At 41.0% G+C, this 21,549-nt stretch overlaps 1 protein-coding gene across 1 annotated transcript in view; it reads left to right on the forward strand.

Annotated features, from left to right (window-relative positions):
* The window catches only part of syne3 (spectrin repeat containing, nuclear envelope family member 3), a 57,940-nt gene that overhangs the window by 28,775 nt on the left and 7,616 nt on the right, over nt 1-21,549 (forward strand). Inside the window, exons 8-16 of the mRNA XM_085342737.1 lie at nt 492-666; nt 2,491-2,673; nt 3,600-3,743; nt 5,794-5,928; nt 9,461-9,622; nt 14,742-14,914; nt 15,603-16,089; nt 17,529-17,672; nt 20,928-21,113. Coding sequence (XP_085198863.1) covers nt 492-666; nt 2,491-2,673; nt 3,600-3,743; nt 5,794-5,928; nt 9,461-9,622; nt 14,742-14,914; nt 15,603-16,089; nt 17,529-17,672; nt 20,928-21,113 — 1,789 coding nt within the window. The remainder of the gene's footprint in view (nt 1-491; nt 667-2,490; nt 2,674-3,599; nt 3,744-5,793; nt 5,929-9,460; nt 9,623-14,741; nt 14,915-15,602; nt 16,090-17,528; nt 17,673-20,927; nt 21,114-21,549) is intronic.

Raw genomic sequence — 21,549 nt, forward strand, 5'->3', positions numbered from 1 at the left:
TACATTGTAGATACATACTGAAGGCAAATATAATATATATGAAGCATATATGGAGTTATGTAGCAAAGAAAAAATGGATAAAAACTTTATATATGTCTTATATTTCAGATACCTTAAAGTATCCACCCTTTTCTTTGTTGACAGCTCTGCAAATCCTCGGCCTTCTCTCACTGAGCGTCATGATGTAGTCACCTGAAATAGTTTTTACTTCACCACTGTGCCTTGTCAGGGTTCATTTGTGAAATTTCCTGTCTTCCTATTAAATTAGAAGCTGTGTCTGTGACTGGTAGTGTATCTTCACTGATGTGTCACCAGCAGTAGCTCTCCATCTAGGGAGAAATATGGAACTACCAGCAGGAATGTGGAACTTATTAGCTGCAAAATCTGACTCTGTTTATTTACTGTAAGGATAAATCATAACACCTTAGGGCTTCTGGGAAACTTCTTTTCAAATTGTAGTTGGACATTTGTACATATGTGCTGTGTTTCAGTGTGAAATGTCGAGCAACTAGACTGTGTTCAGAGTCCGAGTTGGGACTGAGAAACATCCTCCAAGACCCGCTACTGGTCTACGACCAATGGAAAGATACGGTTTCTCAGGTGTTGGAAACTTCTGCTGAGGTCACAGACTTCTCCCATGTTGCCATGTTAGTCCAGAAGATTGAGGTAAAACAAATGCATTATCTTTAGAAGGACTTTTTGCTCATATAGAAAAATTCCTCACCTTTGTAAATTTGTGTATGTTAACCCCTGCAATTTGAATTGTTTGGTGCAACCAAGAAAAACTTTCATACTAGCTTAACACAAACGGAGCAGACACAATCATACAGGTTGGGAGGTCAGATGGGCTTTCAAAACTTGCTATCAACACCTGCTACCAATTTAGAATCAGCTCTTTAACCTGACATGTAGAGCAGGGCGATGTGACCAAAAATATTTATCACGATATACATTTGAAAATTTGCGATAACGATATAACTGACGATATAATTGACACGAGACAAAATGCTTTACAACTCCACAACTTTATTAGTGCAAAACAAAAAAAAAATCAATGTATTTTCACTTAAACAAGCAGCTGTTTTTTATGTGCATTAAAGTTATATAAAAATGTAACAGTGCAAATGCAAATTCCTTACTGACAGTTTAACCAAAAGGCATTTCCAGTGGAAACTGGCCGACATATCCTCAGCATAACCATGTATAATATCCACAAAACTTAAAAAGAGGTGATACACACACAATACGGTAATATTATGTTGAAGCACAGTACGTATCACTCCGCGAGGCTCCTGCCTACGATAGCCGTAATGCTCCAACAATCCATCAAGCGGTGCGGCTTCGTAGCTTAGCAAAGTTGTACTAAAACATTTGACAGATTTTCGAGCGCCGTGTACATAAAATCGTTTCGAGGTCAGTAAACACAACCAGAGTTCATACATAAGGCACACGGGGTTATAAGGGGCGCTGTCGACTTTCAGAAAAATCAAAGGATTGATTTTAACCGTGTGTAATAACGACGGCCCGCTAGCATGCTCTACCAAAAATAGTGCTTTGTTGTGTATCTGACGGACGAAAGCTAAACCAGTTCCACACCACTGAAGTTGCAGCATTTTTACAAACCAGTTCTGGTTCATCTGTTTCATTCAACGATCCACTTTCACTCTTCTCATTCTGCGTTGCCGCCATGTGCGTCTGTAAACAAAGGCACTGCGCATGCGCGTTTTACCCATATTCTATCGCGATATGTCATTTTCCTATCGTTGCCCAAAATTACACCGGTATTACCGTGAACGGTATGATATTGCCCAGCCCTACTGACATGCATGTCTTCAGACTGTAGGGAAAAACTGAGCACAAACGGAGAAAAGGCATGCAGGCACAGGGAGAACATGAACGCTCACATAGAAAGGTTTCAACCCAGTTCGTTCTACATTCTACAAAGACCTCGGTGGGAAGATACGATTCTATTGTCTGCTGCACTTTGGTTATCCTGATGTGCTTGTTTGTATTCATAAGATAATTGTATCATAACTGGTTAGCTTTCTTCACTTTGGAAAGTTTTGAGTTGCGTAACTCAGTCTGCACTGTAGGACAGTCAAAATTCTCAGTGAAAAGTTCTGTGTGAAAGTCTGCATAGAAATAATTTTTAGAGTTTCATTTGAATGTTCATGTAAATATGTGGACTTTGAGAAGTTGTATAATGCTAGCTGGGCAGCATAGTGGCCTCACAGCAAAAAGGTCCTCAGTTTGACTCCACCATCTATGTGCATCTATGCAACTCTATGTAAGATTTGCACATGGAGTTTGAGTGGGTTCTCTCCAGGTACTCCGGCTTCTTCCCATGGTCCAAACATGTGCAATTAGTTGGGTTAGGTTAATCGATGATTCTAAATTGCCCTGTGACAGACTGGCAATCTGTCCAGGGTGCTGACTAAAACGTTCAGGAATGAGACGTGTGAATATGTTCTTTTCTACTCTCTGCGCTAGTGTCTCCTGAAGGAAAGTGTCCAGCTGCAGGAGCGCTTCAGTCTACTGGAAGTGAAAGGGGACCTGCTAGACTCTGTGTTTGGTCCTGAGAGGTCTGATGGACTGCAGAGCGAACTGAGCACTGCCATGAGGAACAGAGAACTGTTGCATGTTCAGCTGCAGCAGAGGAAGAGCAGGCTACAGGTATGCGCGTGTTGGCGTCGTCCACTGAGCTTTGTTTTGTCTTAGGTTTGAGTGTCAGTCTATTCAAAGCTTTACCGTATCCCTCAGGCTTAAAGAAAAGACCAAGACAAACCTTTTGGACTTTTAAACTGATCCTGAAATCATTAACAGGTCATGTTTGACAAGAAATGCATACAGAGAGCGATGAGAAAAGAGGGCGGAGTTGTCCAAGAGACAGTCTAAAAGAGAATGTGACTATCAAATCAGTAAATATTTTCAGAGGCTACATAACAATCACGGGTTTGCCTTTTGATATCAGACTATGGAACGATAAGTAACCTGGCAACTGTTTTGTAATTAGTTCGTGTCAGTGAACAGACAAGATTGTCTTGGTGAATGCCCTTCTGTCTCGCTTTGCCCATACCAATCTTATTTACTGCAGTGTAACAACAACGTCACTCATTAGATTTTGTGCAACACATGTGAGCTGTCACAGTTTAGAAACTGAAATCATCAGATGCATTTACTAAAGTGTGCATGAATGCATTCTAGTAAGTACATGCAGGATCTGGTGTAATTATCAAAGTAGATACTAAAAGCACTGTAAAAGCACTTGCTGTAGTGTCAAATCTTGGACTTAGTACTCAATGTTGTGTTCATACTATGGCTCATTCAATAAAGTGTGTGTGTGTGTGTGTGTGTGTGTGGAGACGGGTATTAACATCTTCATGGGGACCAAAACTTGGTAGTTTACATGACTTTGAAGGCATTTTTGAGACTCAAAATGTGGTTTTAGTGTCAGGGTTACAATTAGGTTATGGTTAGGTGAATGAAATGAAAACTCATCTTCAAAGAATGAAGACGTCTGGTTGACAAAATACTGTTAGACTTTAAGTTGACTGGGATAAATGATAAGAACACACTTAATGACATTTTCCTTCTCACAGGCATTCATTTCAAGAACCAAGGACTTCACTGACACCTACAAGCTGATGTGCTCAAAGTTGTCCAGTGTCAAAGGCAGACTGATGACAGCTGATGGTCTACAGCCTGACATTCTCGCCAAAAAAAGCCAGTCAGACCAGTTTGGGGTGAGTTTTTTCACCTGCCAGACTTTGGGTTAGACATTTATTAACCAGCCACACCATAAATCCACCTGCCTATAATTTGACTCGTCTTCTATGACTATATCTTTTTAAGCTGACAAAACAGCTGTGACCTGTATGGGCATGGACAGCACTTGGAATAGATTGTCTGTATCCTGTTTGGCATCTGGCCTGTCGCACTCTCAGTGCTCAATCAGAGATCTGGCTGGTTTGAAGGCCAGGTCCAAAGCCATGTCGCTCTTTGCATTCCTCAAAAATTTTCTCATCATTGCTGGTACATAGTTGTCCAAGTATGCTGAAAGTTAGACTGTATTGTATTGTATTTGCTTATTTAATTTCAGTTCACATGAAGAGTCACACTGTAAAGTGTAAACCCTTTAAATATGAGTTAGTCCGTCAATGTCAGGAAACGCTGTCTGTTCATATTATTTCATTCAATTGCCTCATTTAAGTTTTTCAGTCCCGTAAGGTTCCAAAAATCACTCGTCTGAAGCAACATTTCACTCTGAAAATGAAATTCTTATCATTGCTCTCAATTCCAAAAGCAAATGAAATAGTCGTCCACTGCTTTTAATGCCTTTCTCGTCATCAGAAGTTTTGTTCAAATAGTCTGTTTCTCTCGGGAAGGTGAAGTAACGCGTGTGTGGTGGCCATGAAAAAGGCTATTGACATTCTCCAAATACTGAAAAAGGAGCTTTAATGCTTCCTTTAGCAGAGGGTTTATAGAAGGAGAAGAGATGACTCTATAAGGAGATGATGAATGATTGGCAAAGTAGAGAAGATCATCCAAATATAAATGTTACTCATAGCTGCATTTTTCATTTCATGCCAGAACTTACTGATGGCCTGTTAAAGGCACATGTTAACTATGAACTGTAACAAAATGTGCTTCTTGTTAAATTGTTGCCTTCCATGAAGAACGTAGCTTTATACAAGCGCTGTAAACCAAAATTCTGATGTATTTTAATCAATTAAAGTGTGCTTAAGCTTCTGTATAGTTTAGGTTTCAGGTCATTGTATTGTCAGCCTTTAGAATTATTGTTTATTTATTTATTTATATATTTATTTTTATTATTATTAGTATTATTATTAGTAATAGTAGTATTGCTGTTGTTTTTTTACTTGGGGTCAGCTGGCAGGAAAATGTATATTAGCCTGATGCTGCATTTGCAGGGTTACCTAATAGTGCACTAATTAACATACAAATGCAGCTAGTTTATTTCAGTTATAAGCAGCATTCTGCCAAGAGCAGTGCAAATGATCAGCTCGAAAACTAGCTGACCTGATAAAGGAGTAATGTACGTATCACAATAATGCAGCAGTGTAATCCTGGTTTTCCGTTTGTGTTTTTCTCTGAAAACATCAACAATTCAGATAAATAAAAGGCAGGAGAAATAGTGTTAATGTAACTGTTGTGATAGAAACTGCTGGATTTCTCAGAGGACAGCTGCATTACTACAAATTATTTGATGAAAACCTAACATCTCTTTCTAACAGTTGATCTGTACAATATATATAAGACACTTAATATTATTTACTGTCACTCCTGTGTGTTAGTGAAGTACTGTTATTATGACACGCTGTATTTCAGTTCAGTGAAGCTGTACACTGTTTCATCAAAATCCCAGTATTACTAAGGAGAATGATGTAGTGCTTGTCTCTCAGGGCGAGGACTGTAATGAAGCAACACTGTAGTTTCCATACGTTAAGCATTCAACATGATGAACCAAGAGACTATAAGAGCAGCTGGATTCTTATAATGCATCTTTAAATAGTCAATAATTGCATTATTTTATGTGACCAGTTGTTACAAAGGCTGATAAATTTTGTTGTGTACTGCTGGAGGGCTTTATGAAAAGGTGATTAGTCTTTTGGTTATCTTGAATGTTTCAAACTGTGAATGTCTGATCTTGCCTGTACCTCTTCCCTTAGTGAAACTGAAGTTCACTTCAGTTGAAGTTTAGATGTGTACAAAATTTTATTTATTTATTTATTTATTTATTTTTCATGTGCACACTTGCTTTTGTGTCTCCAGGTCATCCTAAAGGATGTAGAAGACTATGAAGCCCAGGTCATGGCACTTGAGACTCTGGTCTCTTCCAGTCAGACCAACAGGATTCAGTTTGAGAAACTCTGTGATGAATGGAAACATCTGCACATTGCAGTCAAGGTGAGGGGACATTCATATAAGAAGTGTGAATAGCCCATTTTTCCTAATACTCCCCTGGAACTGGGTACTTGACTTCTGCTGGAGTTAGATTATCTGTGACCCTGAAGTAATATGATCATGTTGAATAACAAGATAAGTACCCACCATGACCTCAACCATCCAAAACACTTTTATCTTGGCAGCAGGCAAGATTGTTTTTGATTCAAGCCCATGAACAGCAAGTCTCACACATTTCCAATGATTACAGAAGGGACAGATGGTCTGCAACGTCTCCTTCTCCGGTGACGGTGCCGGAAGAACCAGAAAACGAAATAAGAAAGATGTGCAGAGCTGTAGTAACTACTGAAGGATAACGTTGATGAGCCATACCATGAAGATGTGATAGAGTTGTTGAAGCTAGATTTAAAAAGGAGAGGCGATGATCAGTGAGCAGCAGTATGGCTTCATGCTGAGAAAGAGAAACACAGATGTGATCTTTGCTTTGAGAGTGTTGATGGAGACGTATAAATAAAGTGTGGAGGAGCTTCACTATGTCTTTGTGGATCTAGAAAAGGCATATGATAGGGTGTGTGGCGCATGAAGATGTCAGGAGTGGCAGAGAAATATGGGAGAATAATGAGACAGTGGTGAGGTGTGTTGACAGATAGGTTGAAGGTTCGAGTGTTTACATCACTGATCTGCTCTCAGCCCCTTCTTGCTTGTTATGGTGATGGACAGGTTGATGGATGAGGTCATGCAGGAGTCTCTGTGGACTGTGATGTTTGCAGACAGTATTGTGATCTGTAGTCAGAGCAGGTGGAAGGTAACATGGAGAGCTGGGGGTATGCTCTGGAGAGAAAAAAGCAGTGTTAGGTGTTGTCATCTGACTTTTTATGTGATTTATTGCTCAGCTCAGGAAAAAGAAATTATTGTTGGTAATTTTAACATCCATGCAGATACTGAAAATGACAATCTATTATTACAGACACAATTGGCAATGTAAAGGAACCCACCCACCACTTAAATCACACTGTACATCTTGTTCTGGAATTGGAACATTTGAACATTTAACAGTGTTTCCTCACACACCTCAGTTTTCTCCCAAAATCCTGTTTTGTCTTATCTGTTTCTAATAGCATTTCATTTTACAATAATGGATTACACAGCAGTGAGAAATACATTTCATCACAGTAGATGTCTTTCTGAAAGTGCTGTAACAAAGTTTAAGGATATAAGTCCTCCACTGTTATTTCCTTCAATACCATGTGCTGACACAGTGCAGAGCAGCTACACCAACTCTATTCACAGAGGTTGATTATTGTGTTAAGAATTTCCTCTAGCTCCTCTGAAAAAGAGCCTTCAATCAGAAGTACTTGACTGACTTGTATAACAAACCTGCACCTTAAAGCAAATAACTCATAAGCTGGAGAGGAAATGGCATTTCACTGATTTCGAAGGTCTTCATTTAGCCTGGAAAAACACTTTGTTGCTCTGTTTTTAAAAAAAAAAAAAAAGAAAAGAAAAAGCCCCCCATAAGGCTAGAACATCTTACTATTCATCACTGATTGAAGAAGAGAAGAACAAGCCCAGGTTTCTCTTCAGCACTGTAGCCAGGCTGACAAAAAGGGAGACCTCTGTTGAGCCAAGCACTGCTTTAACCTTAAGTAGTAATGACTTCATTAATTTCTTGAGATTAAAGCTCTAACTATTAGAGGGGAAAAAATAATCTCACAAACATAACATTATGTTAGCCGACTAATCTTTGCTGTTGACAACAGCCCATATCCGTATTGACTTACTTGTCGTTTAATCTAACTGTTAAATTTTTAATTGATGCCCAGTGCCAGTAAATTATTTTCCTAAATGTTATGCAGTCGCTAGGAACATCCCTAGTACAGCTACTTTCCATACCACTGATATTTATTTAGACTCTTTTTCTCCAATTGATCTTTCTCAATTAACTGTTACTGTACTCTGTCCTAAAAATCTTAGAAACATGGTATCTAATCAGATGCTTACTCTGGATGCATTAGCTTAACTTTCAGTAGTACTTCTAAGTTCTTGACCAGCATATGTTGTTATAGCAGACACACTAGTAAGCTATCTCTGAAACGTGATTCTGTACTGATCCCTGGTAATAAGGTCCAGTCAGAGACGTGGAATAATGGCACAGTGTTGAAGAACTTTATTTACAATGACGTGGTTCTGAAATTAATACAAATAAGAAATAACATAAACATCTCTTTCACTGGTTCAGCATCTCTCACATTCAGTATTACAGAGAACACCATACCAAATTATGCATGGACAGAAACGGATACCACAAAAGGATTATCATAACGACATAACAGGATGAATAAACACAGAATCATAGTCAATTTAGGCTAATTCTCTCATTTGTGACTCGACACCACCCTCGACACAATTGCTCACTCAAATGCCGTTATGCTTACACAGGGGTTCTTAGCAAAAACAGGTTTGTATGCTAGCACAGAAACTACATCAAGGAAAATCTTTGTGAACATTAATTCTCCACAACAACTGAAAACAACTTAGAAATGAGGAGTAGCCTGTGAAGCCAGGCTACTACCTACTTTGCTTTGACAGTATAGCTGCTGACACACAGCTAATAATAACAGCTGTCCACATGGGTATATTAAATGCAACTGAAATAAAATATGTTCCCAATGTGACTTACTGTTTCTATGAACGCACACTTGCCAGCATTAGTCCACTTCCGTTCAGATCCATAACTTGCCTGCAATTGTGGCATCAAGGATGGACTCTGGCTATTGGCCCTTGTGGGAATCATGCTCCTCCCATGCAGGTAACGCATGCCCGGGCAGGAGGACTTTTTAACATATGTTCTTGAATGTATATAAAACAAATATTTAGGATTGCTTTCTTACATTTGCACAATATCTATAAAATTAGAAACATCCTGTCTCAGTGATCCTGCAAAACTAGTTCATGCATTTATTACTTCTAGGCTGGAGTATTGTAATTCAGTATTATTAGGATGTCCTAAAAACTCCACAAAGCCTCCATTTGATCCAAAATGCTGCAGTGAGTACAGACAAAGACTAGAAAGAGAGAGCATATGTCCTTGAATGTCCTAGAATTATCATCTTATCTTGAAGACCTCATAGTATCCCAGTAGAGCATTTCAGTATCAGACTGCTGGTGTACTTGTTGTTCCTGCAGTATTTAAAAGTAGAATGGGTGGTAGAGCGTTCAGCTTTCAGGCCCCTCATCTGTCGAACCAGTTCACAGTTTGGATTCAGGAGACAGACACCCTGTCTTCTTTTAAGATTATGCTTAAAATGTTCCTTTTTGACAAAACTTCTTTCAGGTGACACTGAATCCTCCCTTACTTACACTGCAATAGTTTTAAGCTTCTACGTAGCTACTACTAAGCTACTTTCCATGATGCATGTTTCTTCTTTCCTGACCTTTTCTTTTTTATCTTTTTTTTAAATCCTGCACTGCATGGATTCTAAGTTGTTTTTTCCTGACAAAGCTTGTCTAACTTGTATTTTTCTTTTATATACAGGCAAAGGTAGATGAGAGTGACAAAATTGTTGCAGAACATGAGAGGTTCCATGACAGCCTTCTAAACATCGAGAAGTGGCTGATGATCATGAAGCAGAAGCTGATGTCCTTCCACAGCCCAACAGGAGAGTGGAGCATAGAGGGGCGCCGGCATGAAGCTGAGGTCCGTGTGTGTTTGCCAGTTACACTGGATGTGCTAAAAACAATTAGATAGATAGATAGATATAGGACAATTCACTTACCTAACTTTTTAAACAAAAAACAGGAGAAAACTTAATCAACAAAAATGGCTTCTCACACCTACTAGGCTGCTCCAGTGGACAATATATAGAAGGTGAAAAAAACTCCACAATTGCTACTTTACAAATCTATTTACAAGATTAAGGTTCTAACGCCAGACACACACACAAAAAGGTTGTACTTGGTTATACTTGCAAATCAATGGGCAAAGACACAAACAAATCAAAATCACAGGTCCTTTGTTGGATCGTGGAGGCTAGGAGAGAGGGGGCCAGGTGGCTGTCATTTGGTGGTTAAATACTGGGGGTGATCAACCAATCTCAGGACAGGAAGAGACTCCACCCAACTACTCAGTAGGCACGCCCAGGTGTCCACCCCCTAAGAAAAAAAAAAAAAAACCCTACAGACTTTTTATCAAAATTGGTTTTCATTCTGACCTGAGCCTTTGCTAGCGCGTCACGAGCAAAATTGCAGGCATTGTGCAGCCTCTCTCTAAACAAACTAACATAGTCCAGAATGTTTTCTCTTGGACGATGCCTATCTCAGAGAAATTTCTCTTTCAAAAGACATAGCGGACCGCGCACAGTGTGGCCAAAAACGAAATCAGCTGGACTGAACCCCAAAGACTCCTAGTATGTCTCCCTGACGGCGAACAACAGTAGTGGCAACTCCTCATCCCACTCACGGCTTGACTCGGAGCAAAATTTGCGAAGCATGTTTTTCAGAGTTTGGTGGAACCTTTCTAATGCACCCTGACTCTCCGGGTGATACGCACTGGAAGTGTGATGGTTAACACCGAGCTCTGTCATGACTTTGCCCTGATCTGTTTGGATGCGTTTAGGCAGTCCAAAGGTAGAAACGAACTTAACAAGTGCTTTCACAATCCCACAGGTTTTTAATGAGCGCAACGGAATGGCCTCAGGATAACGGGTGGCAGTGCACATCATGGTGAGGAGGTATTGGTTTCCGGATTTTGTTTTTGGAAGAGGACCAACACAATCAACAATAACATGCTCAAATGGTTCTCCAACGACTGGAATGGGTTGCAACGGTGCGACAGGAATCACCTGATTAGGTTTACCTACAAGCTGACATGTATGGCATGAGCGGCAGAATTTTACTACATCAGATTTAAGACCAGGCCAGAAGAAGTAACAGAGGATACGGTTGTATGTTTTTGTGATTCCCAAGTAACTGGACATGATGTGGTCATGTGCTAAGCTTAGGACCTGGGAACGGAATGACTGCGGAACAACAATTTGCTGCACTCCCTCATGGGTGCAGCCAGAACTGGGAGTCCAGTAGCGCATCAGCACACAATCTTCAATGAGGTAAGATGCAGATTTCCCAGGTTCCTTCACATAAGCCCAACAGGATGACAAGCTTTCATCATTTCTCTGGGCTTCTATAAGCTTCTCTTTATCTACTGAGAGTGTCATAGCTTCCTCATCAGGCTGAAGCTCTACTGAAACAGGGGTACTTTCACAGTCGGGTGGTGCGCTTGTTGGATCTGAATCACTCAGGAAAGAGTCACTAAGAGCCACCAAGTCTCCATGTTTGTTTGCCTGCGCACGTGTCACAGCACACACAGGAAACAAAGGAACAGAGTTTGGTGTGACAAGATCAAAACCACTGTTGTCTGTAACTGGTGTTTCGACTACCTCAGGCAACGGAAAAACCTTGCAGCCAGCTAGATTGTTTCCAAGGATGATGTCAATGCCTGCAGCTGGTAACTGGGGTCGCTCACCAAGTTTAACTTCACCCGACACAAACTGAGACGAGAGCTGCACAAAGTGCAAAGGCACACGCATTACACACATTCTAACTCCCCACGCTAACACATCGGCACCACAATAGGATTGAGCTGAGAACGGTAAGACACTCACGAATGAGCGACTGTTTTGCACCAGTGTCCCGCAAAATACTGACAGGAACCCTCTTTTCTTCTCCCAATAATGAAACAAAACCTTCTGACACACAAGGCTTGAACTCTTTATCTACTTTATCACTTCGAATTACAGTCACACCTTCTAAGACATGAAGTTTGGTCTGTAGAAGGTTTATTGGGGAAGGAGATTTACCCTTCTCAGACTGTTCCTTTCTTTTGAGAACGGAACAAGCAGCAATGAGGTATCCCTGCTCATGGCAATAATAACATTCTCTATTTTCAGTGGATGCGGTGGTGGTACGACGGGTGTTCTTTGGAGACCTGTTTTTTGGGCTAACTGAACCTGGTGTGTTGTGAATAGGAGGTGTAAACACACTTTTGTGTGTCAGCGCAAACTCATCAGCCTGTACAGCAGCAGCGGCAAGGGTTGTAACCTTCTGTTCGTTTAAGTAGGTTATCGCTTTTTCTGGGAGTTGACTTTTGAACTCTTCCACAACAACACCAGCTCACACAAGTCATCTAAGGTTTTTACTTTGGTAGCGTGACACCATTTATCGAACAGTGTTTTCTTTTCTCTGGCAAACTCCACATAAGTCTGGGTGGCAGATTTTTTCATATTCCTAAATTTTTGCCTATAAACCTCTGGCACAAGCTCGTATGCATGCAGGACAACGTCATAGTCCAAACTGTCCTCACGTGAAAGAGCTGTGCATACCTCTTGAGCTTTCCCCACCAATTTTCACTGAAGTAAAAGAGACCATACATTCTTTGGCCAGTGTAGTGCACCTGCAATGCGCTCAAACACTGTGAAATAAGAGTCTACCTCAGTTTCTCTAAATGCTGGGACTAATTTGATGTGCCTACTTACATCAAAGCTGTCTTCTGGCTTACGGGATGGTGACTGCGGAGGTGGTGACTGCGGAGGTGGTGACCGAGGTGTAAGAGGACTGGCATCTCCAGAGCCCTCACCCTTAAGTGCATGGAAGCCATCCAACTGCTGCTTTTTTAACTCAGCCTCCTTTATGCGCAGTGTTAACTGCAGCTCGTCTGCAGAAGGGCCAGTTTGAGGAGGGAGATTTTTCAGTGGGGCAGGAATACCAGCAACAGCTCCCAGCTCAACTCCTTCCACAGGAGCTGGCTCACCAAACAACCCCCTTTCATGCAGTTTAACACACAGGAGCTCTTTCAGCTCTTTTTTTCTTTGCATTCAATGGCACAGTCACATCAAAGAAATTGGCAATAAGAATGAGGTCATCCTTTTTACATCTGTTCAACTTTTCCTCATTTGGACTTAGTATGAAATTTAAATTGGAGGATTTCACTTTAACACATACCCCCCACACAAGATAAAACTGCCAACCAGAAAAACAGAGCCAACAAAGGACACTGGTAACCTACCCGCGACAATGGCAACAAACAAAGAACGAACAAGCTCGCGCTCCAAGTCAACCCGACGAGACAAAAAAAAAAGGATGGATGAGCCCCCCAATTCATGTTACGTTCTTAGTCTCGGCGTGCATTGAACGCAAAAAGAAATTGGTCCCACTCACGCACCACCCAAGAAAGAACACAAACAGTAATATCTTTTAAAGTGCTAATGGGTGAATGCACAAGTTGTATAAAGCGCTATATAAGAACCAGTCCATTTATAAGAGTTAGACAGCACCAGGCCCTGACATGGTACACGCCTACTGGCTGAGGAAACTTGTAGCTGCCTTCTATGTCTGCACAAGTACCTGGGGATCCCACAGGCTAGAAAGCTGCAAGCACCACGTACCTGCAGAGGGTCAGGCAAGTCCTGAGAAGTCAGCTGAACGGTAAGAACAAGATCTGGGCTATCCATAGCCCAGCTATCAACACCTACGCCCTGCCCGTGATCAGTTACCCTGCTGGGATAATAAGCTGGCCAAAGGAGGTGATAGAAGCTACTGACATAAAGACCAGGAAGCTCCTGACCATGCACGGAGGGGTTTCACCCCAAGTCCAGCGTCCTGAGGCTGTATGCTAAGTGGAAGGAAGGAGGCTAGGGACTAGTGAGTGTCAGTACCACAGTCGAGGATAAGACAACGAACATCCACGAATACATTAGGAAGATCCCAAACAACGGGTGCTCAGTACTCAGGCAGCAGAAACCCAAGAAAGAGGAGGAACCATCATGGAAGGACAGGACCCTGCATGGTATGTACCACCAGCAGATAGAGGAAGGTGGCATCCATAAATCCTACCAGTGTTTGGATAAAGCTGGACTGAAAGACAGCACAGAGGCACTAATCACGGCAGCACAAGAACAAGTGCTAATTACAAGATCCTTAGAGGGTGGAGTCTACAACACCAGGCAAGACCCCAGGTGCAGGCTGTGTAAAGATGCCCCTGAGACAATCCAGCACATAACAGCAGGGTGTAAGATGCTAGCAGGCAGGGCATACCGTACATGGAACGCCATAACCAAGTGAGAAGAAACATCTGTGCCGAGTCCCGAGGTCCAAATGGGAGACGCGCACTAGGGTGGTGGAGAATGACCGAGCTAAGATCCTGTGGGACTTCCAGATACAGACGGACAAACTGGTGACGGCTAACCAACTGGACATAGTGGTAGACAAGCAGAAGAAGATGGCCGTAGTGATAAATGTAGCAATACCGAATGACGGCAATATCAGGAAGAAGGAACATAAGAAGCTTGAGAATTACTAAGAGCTCAGAGAAGAGCTAGAGAAGATGTGGAGGGTGAAGGTAACGGTGGTCCCAGTGGTAATGGGAGTGCGTTTCAGCTGCATCCACAAAGGAAGTGATTCACAGCAACCCAACAACCAGATACCATAGAAAGACTGTGGTCTGATAGTAAATGCATTAGAGGGTTACTTGGGCAGCTGGGAGCTAGAATGTCCAATTGTTAACGAGCCCTGCTGAAAGAGATGTGCAATGAGGAAATCGCTACCAATGTGGACAAAGCTTTACTCATGAGCAGAGTAGCAATATGGAATATGGATGGAATACATTGGTATTTTATTTGACTTTGTATCACTGATAAAAATGAGACATGCATCACTGAAGCAAGTGGAATAAAAGAAGATACTGTGGCTTTAGTGCTAAGACAAAAATATATTTTGTCTAGTTTGTCCGCTATGTATAAGTATTTCTTTCCCTTTTTCCACAGAGAGCACTGGGAGAGTTCCCAGAGAAGGAGCTCCAGCTGCAGCAGGTGGATATTCAGGGTCAGGGAGTTTTAAAGAAGACTTCTGAGGAGGGGCAGGTCCATATTCTTGGAGACATGAAGCGCCTAAAAGACTCTTGGTTGGCCCTGTACGAAATGAGTCTGAATCTGCACAGGTACAAGAAAAGCACACAGCAGTTCCTTTTTTCAGCCTAGCTTAGTGTGTGGTACTAACACAGTGTGTGGTATTATCACAATACTGCTCCTAGCTTGTTTTCCTTTATCGCTCTGGCCTTGTCTATAAAAGGACACATCTTAGCAGCACTAGCTGCTGCTTGAGTCCTTCATAGACACATTTTTTAATTATAAATGTGTTTCAACAAACCCGTCCTATCAAGGCTGGCTGTTTGCAGAAATGTCTCTAAACCCTCAGTTTACCTAAAAGAGTACAAAGACAGCATGGTTATTTGTTTAGTAACTGATGACACCAGTGTCTGTAGCTTTTGTTTCTCCGTCTTAGCTGGCTGTAGATGTCTACTCAAATATTTGCTGCTTATTTTTTGTTGTGTTTTTTGTTTCTTAATGCTCTAAATGCTTTCAGTGTCTTATATTAGATTTAGTCTCTCTAAACTACGAAAGACCGTCCCCGCTGCATAAATTTTGAGAAAAGGATGGCAAACAGTTAGGTTTGGCTCACTCTGACAGATCTGTTTCCTAAATGTTGTTTTTTAATATATATCAAAACAACCAAGAAATCAGGTTTTGTGTTTAAAGTAGGCACTGAGGTTTGACATGAAAGTTTCTGTCCACTGGTACCACTGACGAGTTACGACAGCATGAAACCTGGATTTCTTTGTCTTTCAGGTTGTTGAACAGTTCCAAAGAGCAGAGAGAGTCTGACTTTGCCAAGACGTCTGGCTCTATGCATGCACTTGGAGGAAAGTCGGAGGCAATGATAGGGAGGGAGGAGGCATTAATGACTGGCCAGGAAGGGTGGAACCAGGGCCAACGAGGTTACCACATATTGGCTGAACCAGATGTTGAAAATCCTATTTCATCAAGTAAAGTCAAGGGAAGTGCACTGACCTTCAAAACAGATGAAGTAGATTTCTCTGGCCATGAGCAGGGAGTCTCCAATGACAAGCCAATAGGAGGTAACAGCAGTGTCTTGGCAGAAGACGGAGAGGAAGCAGTATTATTTACACAGGCCAGCTATCCTCAGCCGCCAATGATTAGCTCTGGAGATGACAGCACAGAAGCAGGGGGATGCCTCATCTCAGGAGGAGGAGTGGGAGAGATCAGAAGACCCTCAGCCAAGAAAGCATCAGCAACACCAGTTCAATACTCAATGGTACTGTTGTGCAGGATTTTGTTATTTTCTACCAAGCTAACTTACAGCAACTTCCTGCATAAGTTACTGTTATGTTTTGTATGCTACTATAGTGCCCAAGTATCAGTGCACTATATCAGTTATGGAGCACTAGATGCTCCATAACTGGCCCTGCGGCAGACTGGCAAACTGTCCAGGGGTGTACCCTGCCTCTCAGCCTAAGAAAGCTAGGATAGGCTCCAGCCCTCCACAACTCTGACAAGGATAAGCAGAGGATGGATGGATGGATGTTCCATAACTAAATAACCAAAACCGTCAATGCAAACTGATCTAATACAAACAATAAACACACAACATCATTGACTTTTATAAACCAATTCCAAAAAGGGTTTATGTGTGAAACACATTATTCAGTCCTCCCACAATTGAAGCCACTAACTGGTTGTTTTGGGTTTGCCTCTATCATGGGAAAGAAAATGCTTCTCTGAACCACCAGTACAATCACTGATACACCAAAAAATTTGGGCTGCTTTGTAAAATGTAAATAAAAACAGAAGTCAGTGATTTGCAGACCTCAGAAACCCATAGAAGACATATCAAACATCTGAAATGAGAAAGTGTACTAATTTTAAGAAAAGAACATTTTGAATTTGTTGCCCACAACACATCTCAAAGAAGTTGTGTGGTGTTCCTTTTTCTTTTACCAATAGTCCATATGCAACTGTTGAACTTGTGGGAGAGGAAAATTATCCCATTCTTGTCTCATAGAGGATTTTAGCTGCTCAGCAGTCCAGGGTCTTCCTCCTCCTCATATTTTATATTTCATTGTGCGCCAAATGTTTTATGTTGATATAAGGTCATAGGTGCAGCTGCTAAAAATCTCAGGCAAGTTTGAATCTCATTGTCCTCAACCTTGAGGTCAGACGTCATGTTTTCTGAAGACCTTGTGAATTTAATAACTAATACCATAGGTGTGTCGACTACGATGCTGAGGGGTAGCGCTGGCGGTTGCCGGTATTTTTTGAGTTTCATGTTGCTGCCCTCACATTCAAAATATGCTAATATTTTTAATAAACATTTGACATGTCTTCTATGTTCTAAGGTGAATAAAATATAGGTTTCTGAGATCTACAAATCAATGAATTGTTTCAATTTTTTTACATTTACTCTAAGGCCCAATATGCTTGGCAACAAAGACGCAACTTATACACTTTAAAATACTTTGGTAACATACTTTCATACTCTGGAACACTAAAACTGAGAGACTTTTTGGCAATCTGAAAATGTATTTTCTACATATAAAATAAGTTCAAGTTTGTGTGTTAATATAAAATAGATTTTTAAAATTTTATTAAATCACTAATCTGGGTTTTAAATGGTTTTCATTTTTCACTTGGTGTTTTAACTAAGGTGTTTTAGTGTGCATGTAAATGTTTCATTACTTGTTTGGGGTTTTCCAGGGGAGCCAAGGACACCATGAATCCAGGAGGAAGGAGTTTGATTCTTGGCTGTTCAAACAGAATGAACTCCTCTCTGAGATTCTCAGCTCCAAAGGAGCAGCACACAGCGCCAAAGATGTCAGACTCAAGCAGGATACACTCAAGGTGAGCTTGTGAATGTGCAAACAGTCAGGACGTTTTTGTTGCAGAAAGATGCCAGGACAGGTGGTGGTCACCGGTTAGGCTGGATTTAGCTCAGGCTACCCAAATTGAGGTCTTGCCCAATCAGAAGTTAAGGGAAATATTTTATGTGTGTTCAGCACTTTAAAAACATGTTCAAGCGTAAAATAAAATTGTCTATACTCTGTCATCGTGGAAACCTCTTAAATAGGAGGGAGAAACTACGCTCTACACAGCCTCGTGTTAAATGAAGCACTGAAGCAAAAAACTGATGAATTAATCGATGAATCCTTGTATTGTGTTATTTTTGTTTAAGAAAAAAAAGATTTCTCTCATATCCATCTGAGATTTGCCCTAATTTGCATAATGTATGCCTGGTTGCAATTGTTTATTGTTATGGTGGGACTGTGAAGACACACACTGCAGTTATAGGTCTAAAATGCTAACATACATGTGTTTACACCTTTTACAACGTAGCCAATGAATCACAGACTATAATTTTACTGGTATGATGTTGGAAAAGGTAGCACAGACTGTTTGAGCTTCAGAACAAAATCTCTCTGATGCAGCACATCTAGCTAGACGGAGGATTTTGTCAACAAGAGAGAATGAAGCTGTTGGAAGGAGAACAGCAGGGCTTCATATCTAAATAATCTAGTATAATAAACTCTCTGCAGACTGTAGATGTGTTGGTATCAGAAAACACATCTACAGTGGATTTTTCTGAATAACCAGTTCATTATTTATTGATTTTTTTATTGATTTTTTTATTGTGACTATATTTTTGATACTTTGATTATTTGTTTTGAGAGCCGGTATCTCTGAAACTGTGCTGTAACACAGTGTTATTACACACACTGTTGCAAATGTTGTTGTCACAGACCAACTCGCAGTAGATCATAGTGTTCATATTTTTCAGATGTCACATTTCTATTCAGATTTGTGGTGCTGTGTCCACATTCTTCACATGCTTCATTCAGTCAATATTGATTTTGCTGAAATTACCGTCATGTCTCCTGGTGATTGTCACAGCTGTATCACAGTAATGAGGCCCATTCAGAAACTTGCAAAAACTAGCAATCTAGTAATAAAAATTGGTCAGTGCAGAATGTTAACTTTTAGTGAAATGTTTTGCATTTTGAAAACATTCGGTCTGGATATTTGAATTTCTGGATGTTGTTTGTGTCAGTGCAGTCGGCAACAGCAGTAAATAAACCTCTTAAGATGTGCGTAACCTACTACACACGTCTGTTGTAAGAAGGCTTTCACAGGCGGAAGGGGTGAAAAGCTGGATAAGCATTTACTGTCCACCGCACAAACTATTCAGTGACAATCACGGTAAAGTTAACAATGAAGAAATAAGAGACATAGCTGAAAATTTTTAAATAAAGGTTAAAACAACTGCAGGTTAGTTCATGCAGCAGCGTCCTGCTTTAAGTACACAAGAAAATCCTCTCTGAAATGTTACTGAAGATAAAGAGCGTGACTGGAAAACTGTGCAAACAGAGAAGCTCAGTCCAGAGTACATGTCTACAGTCCCAACATCCAAATCTGCCTTCAGTCCTCAGTGACAGACCTCCAGCTTTAAAAACTGATGTGAGTACATGGATAGCCCAACACACTGCAACTTCAGAATCAGACTTTATTAATCCCAGAGGGAAACTGAGTTGTCATAGCAACAAACGTCAAGCACTCATATAAAACGAAACGTAGAACCAGATATTGATAAGTATTAAGAAGACTATTGAGATAGAGGAGTAAATATAAATATACTTATAAATATAAAAGGACAAGTATGTGTGCAAATATATGTTGCGGTCTACAAAAGCGACAGGGTGCATTGAGGTGTGATTCATTCTGTTCCACATGTGTGGATCTGACCCAAGTGGATGAATTCAGCAGTCCGATAGCAGCGGGAAGGAATGACCTCCTGTAGCTTTCCTCAGGCAGCCAGGTTAAAGGAACCTGTTGCTGAAACTGCTCTTCACATTGTCCAGTGTGTTATTATAATTTAATATTTCTTGCGCACCAGCGGGACTAACTCTGTACCTCGGCTCTGTACGCTGTCTCATCTCCATCAGCGATGACCCACCCATCGTTGGTGTACAGTCATAGGTGTACAGTAGGAGGCAGAGAATACAGCCCTGCAGGGATCCGGTACCTTGTGACAGTGCAGGGAAAGGCAGGGGCCAAGACTGATTGATTGAGGCTGATTGGTTATTATGGTAAATAATGTTGTCATTACAAAAACAAGTTTTGTTTTCTAATGACTGCACATTATGCAGACTGAAACTGATATTAAAGGAGAGGGATGTGCTACATTAGGCTGACAATGAATATCGCTTAGAACTACATCATTAAATCTGAGGGTGTTAAAGCCTGTTATTTATTGCTGGTATATTAGCTATCAGTCAGTTATTACTAGAGCCGGTTGTTAAGGGCGTCATATTTCACTTATTAAGGTTCCAGTTGTTTCTCTTGAGAAGGTCTCATGGGTACAACACCGTACCCATGTGTAGCTCAGATGTTTTCCAGCCAGTGTTTGAAAATGCAAAGAAGAGCCTTTCACATCAATGTTATTGTTTGTGTCAACACTCTTTTATGTCTGCATAGACATATCATAGTGTGTAAGGCTGTAATAAGGAACCTGATATGTAAATACACGAGTAGATTAGACCATGTAGAAAACAGTATAAGCCATGTCACAGGAAAAAAATGGAGTAACCATACTAGTTTCCTGCATCAGGGTGAATACCAGTCCTCCCACATTCTTTATCCATGCAAGAGTCAGAATCTTTACAGCATGTTTTCAAAGTACTGCACTCTCTGATACTGTGGGAAAGAATTCCACATGTCAGCAACAGTTTTGCCTGAAGACCCACATTTACCATAACAATGAAGCTCTAACAGAACCTCTGGTTCACCTTGAGCCAGACCTCGTGGTTTTTTTCATCTGCTGAGTGGCTATGGTTTTAGAACTTTGTATAATCTTGCATAACAATTGTTCACGTGTCAAAGTGATTATTTTGCATAGTGATTGTAGTCAGATTTTTTTAATGATCAGCCTGCAGAGCAAGTTAAAAGACACTGTTATACTGACCTCTTGTGGTTAAAATTTGAGTTTTGTTGTTCTAAATCTTGCATTTCGCCTCAGAAGTAGCAATCCAAACACCAGGAAAAGCCTGTACTGTTTATTTTATTAAAACTAGTTCTGTGAGTCAAATCTGTGTCCTGTTGCAGTCTCTGAGAGCTGACCTGTCCTGGGGTCAGAAGCAGTTTCAGCTGTTGATCCAGGATAGCCAGAGCAGTGAGGCTGGTACTGGACCAAAAGAAGAGGCCGGCCTGGAGGACCTCCGCTACCGCTGGATGCTTTACAAGTCTAAGCTCAAGGATGTCGGAGATGTGAGGAACAGGATCAGTTCCAAGGTGAGAGGACCGCTGACTTCTGAACATTATAGAGACAAAACTAGCAGGAAACTATTTTTCTTGGCTTCTGCTGTAAGAATGAAAAAGTCTAATTGATGTGTATTGATGAGGCTTCACCTAGGTGGCTGTAGCTCAGGCGGTAGAGCAGGTCGCCTATTAATCAGAAGGTTAGTGGTACAATCCCCTGTCTGCTCTAGTCTGCATGCCAAATATGCTGATGCATCCATCAGCGTAAGAATGATTTGCAAGCGCCATACCATGGCAAGCCAGAAAGAGCAAAGAGGACCAGTAATGTGTTGTGAGAGCACTTGGGGCAAACTTATTACTCAGGTCTGCAAACCGAATCACACTCGACATATCTAGTTAACAAATTAGAAACATTTGCATGTTTGTGTTTTCCCTGTGATGGAATCTATGTGGATCTTATGGTGTTAAC

Source organism: Diplotaxodon limnothrissa, linkage group LG19 (genome assembly GCF_057381915.1).
Source record: "Diplotaxodon limnothrissa isolate DT_005_m linkage group LG19, D_limnothrissa_male_GT1.1, whole genome shotgun sequence".
NCBI classification, from domain to species: Eukaryota; Metazoa; Chordata; class Actinopteri; order Cichliformes; family Cichlidae; genus Diplotaxodon; species Diplotaxodon limnothrissa.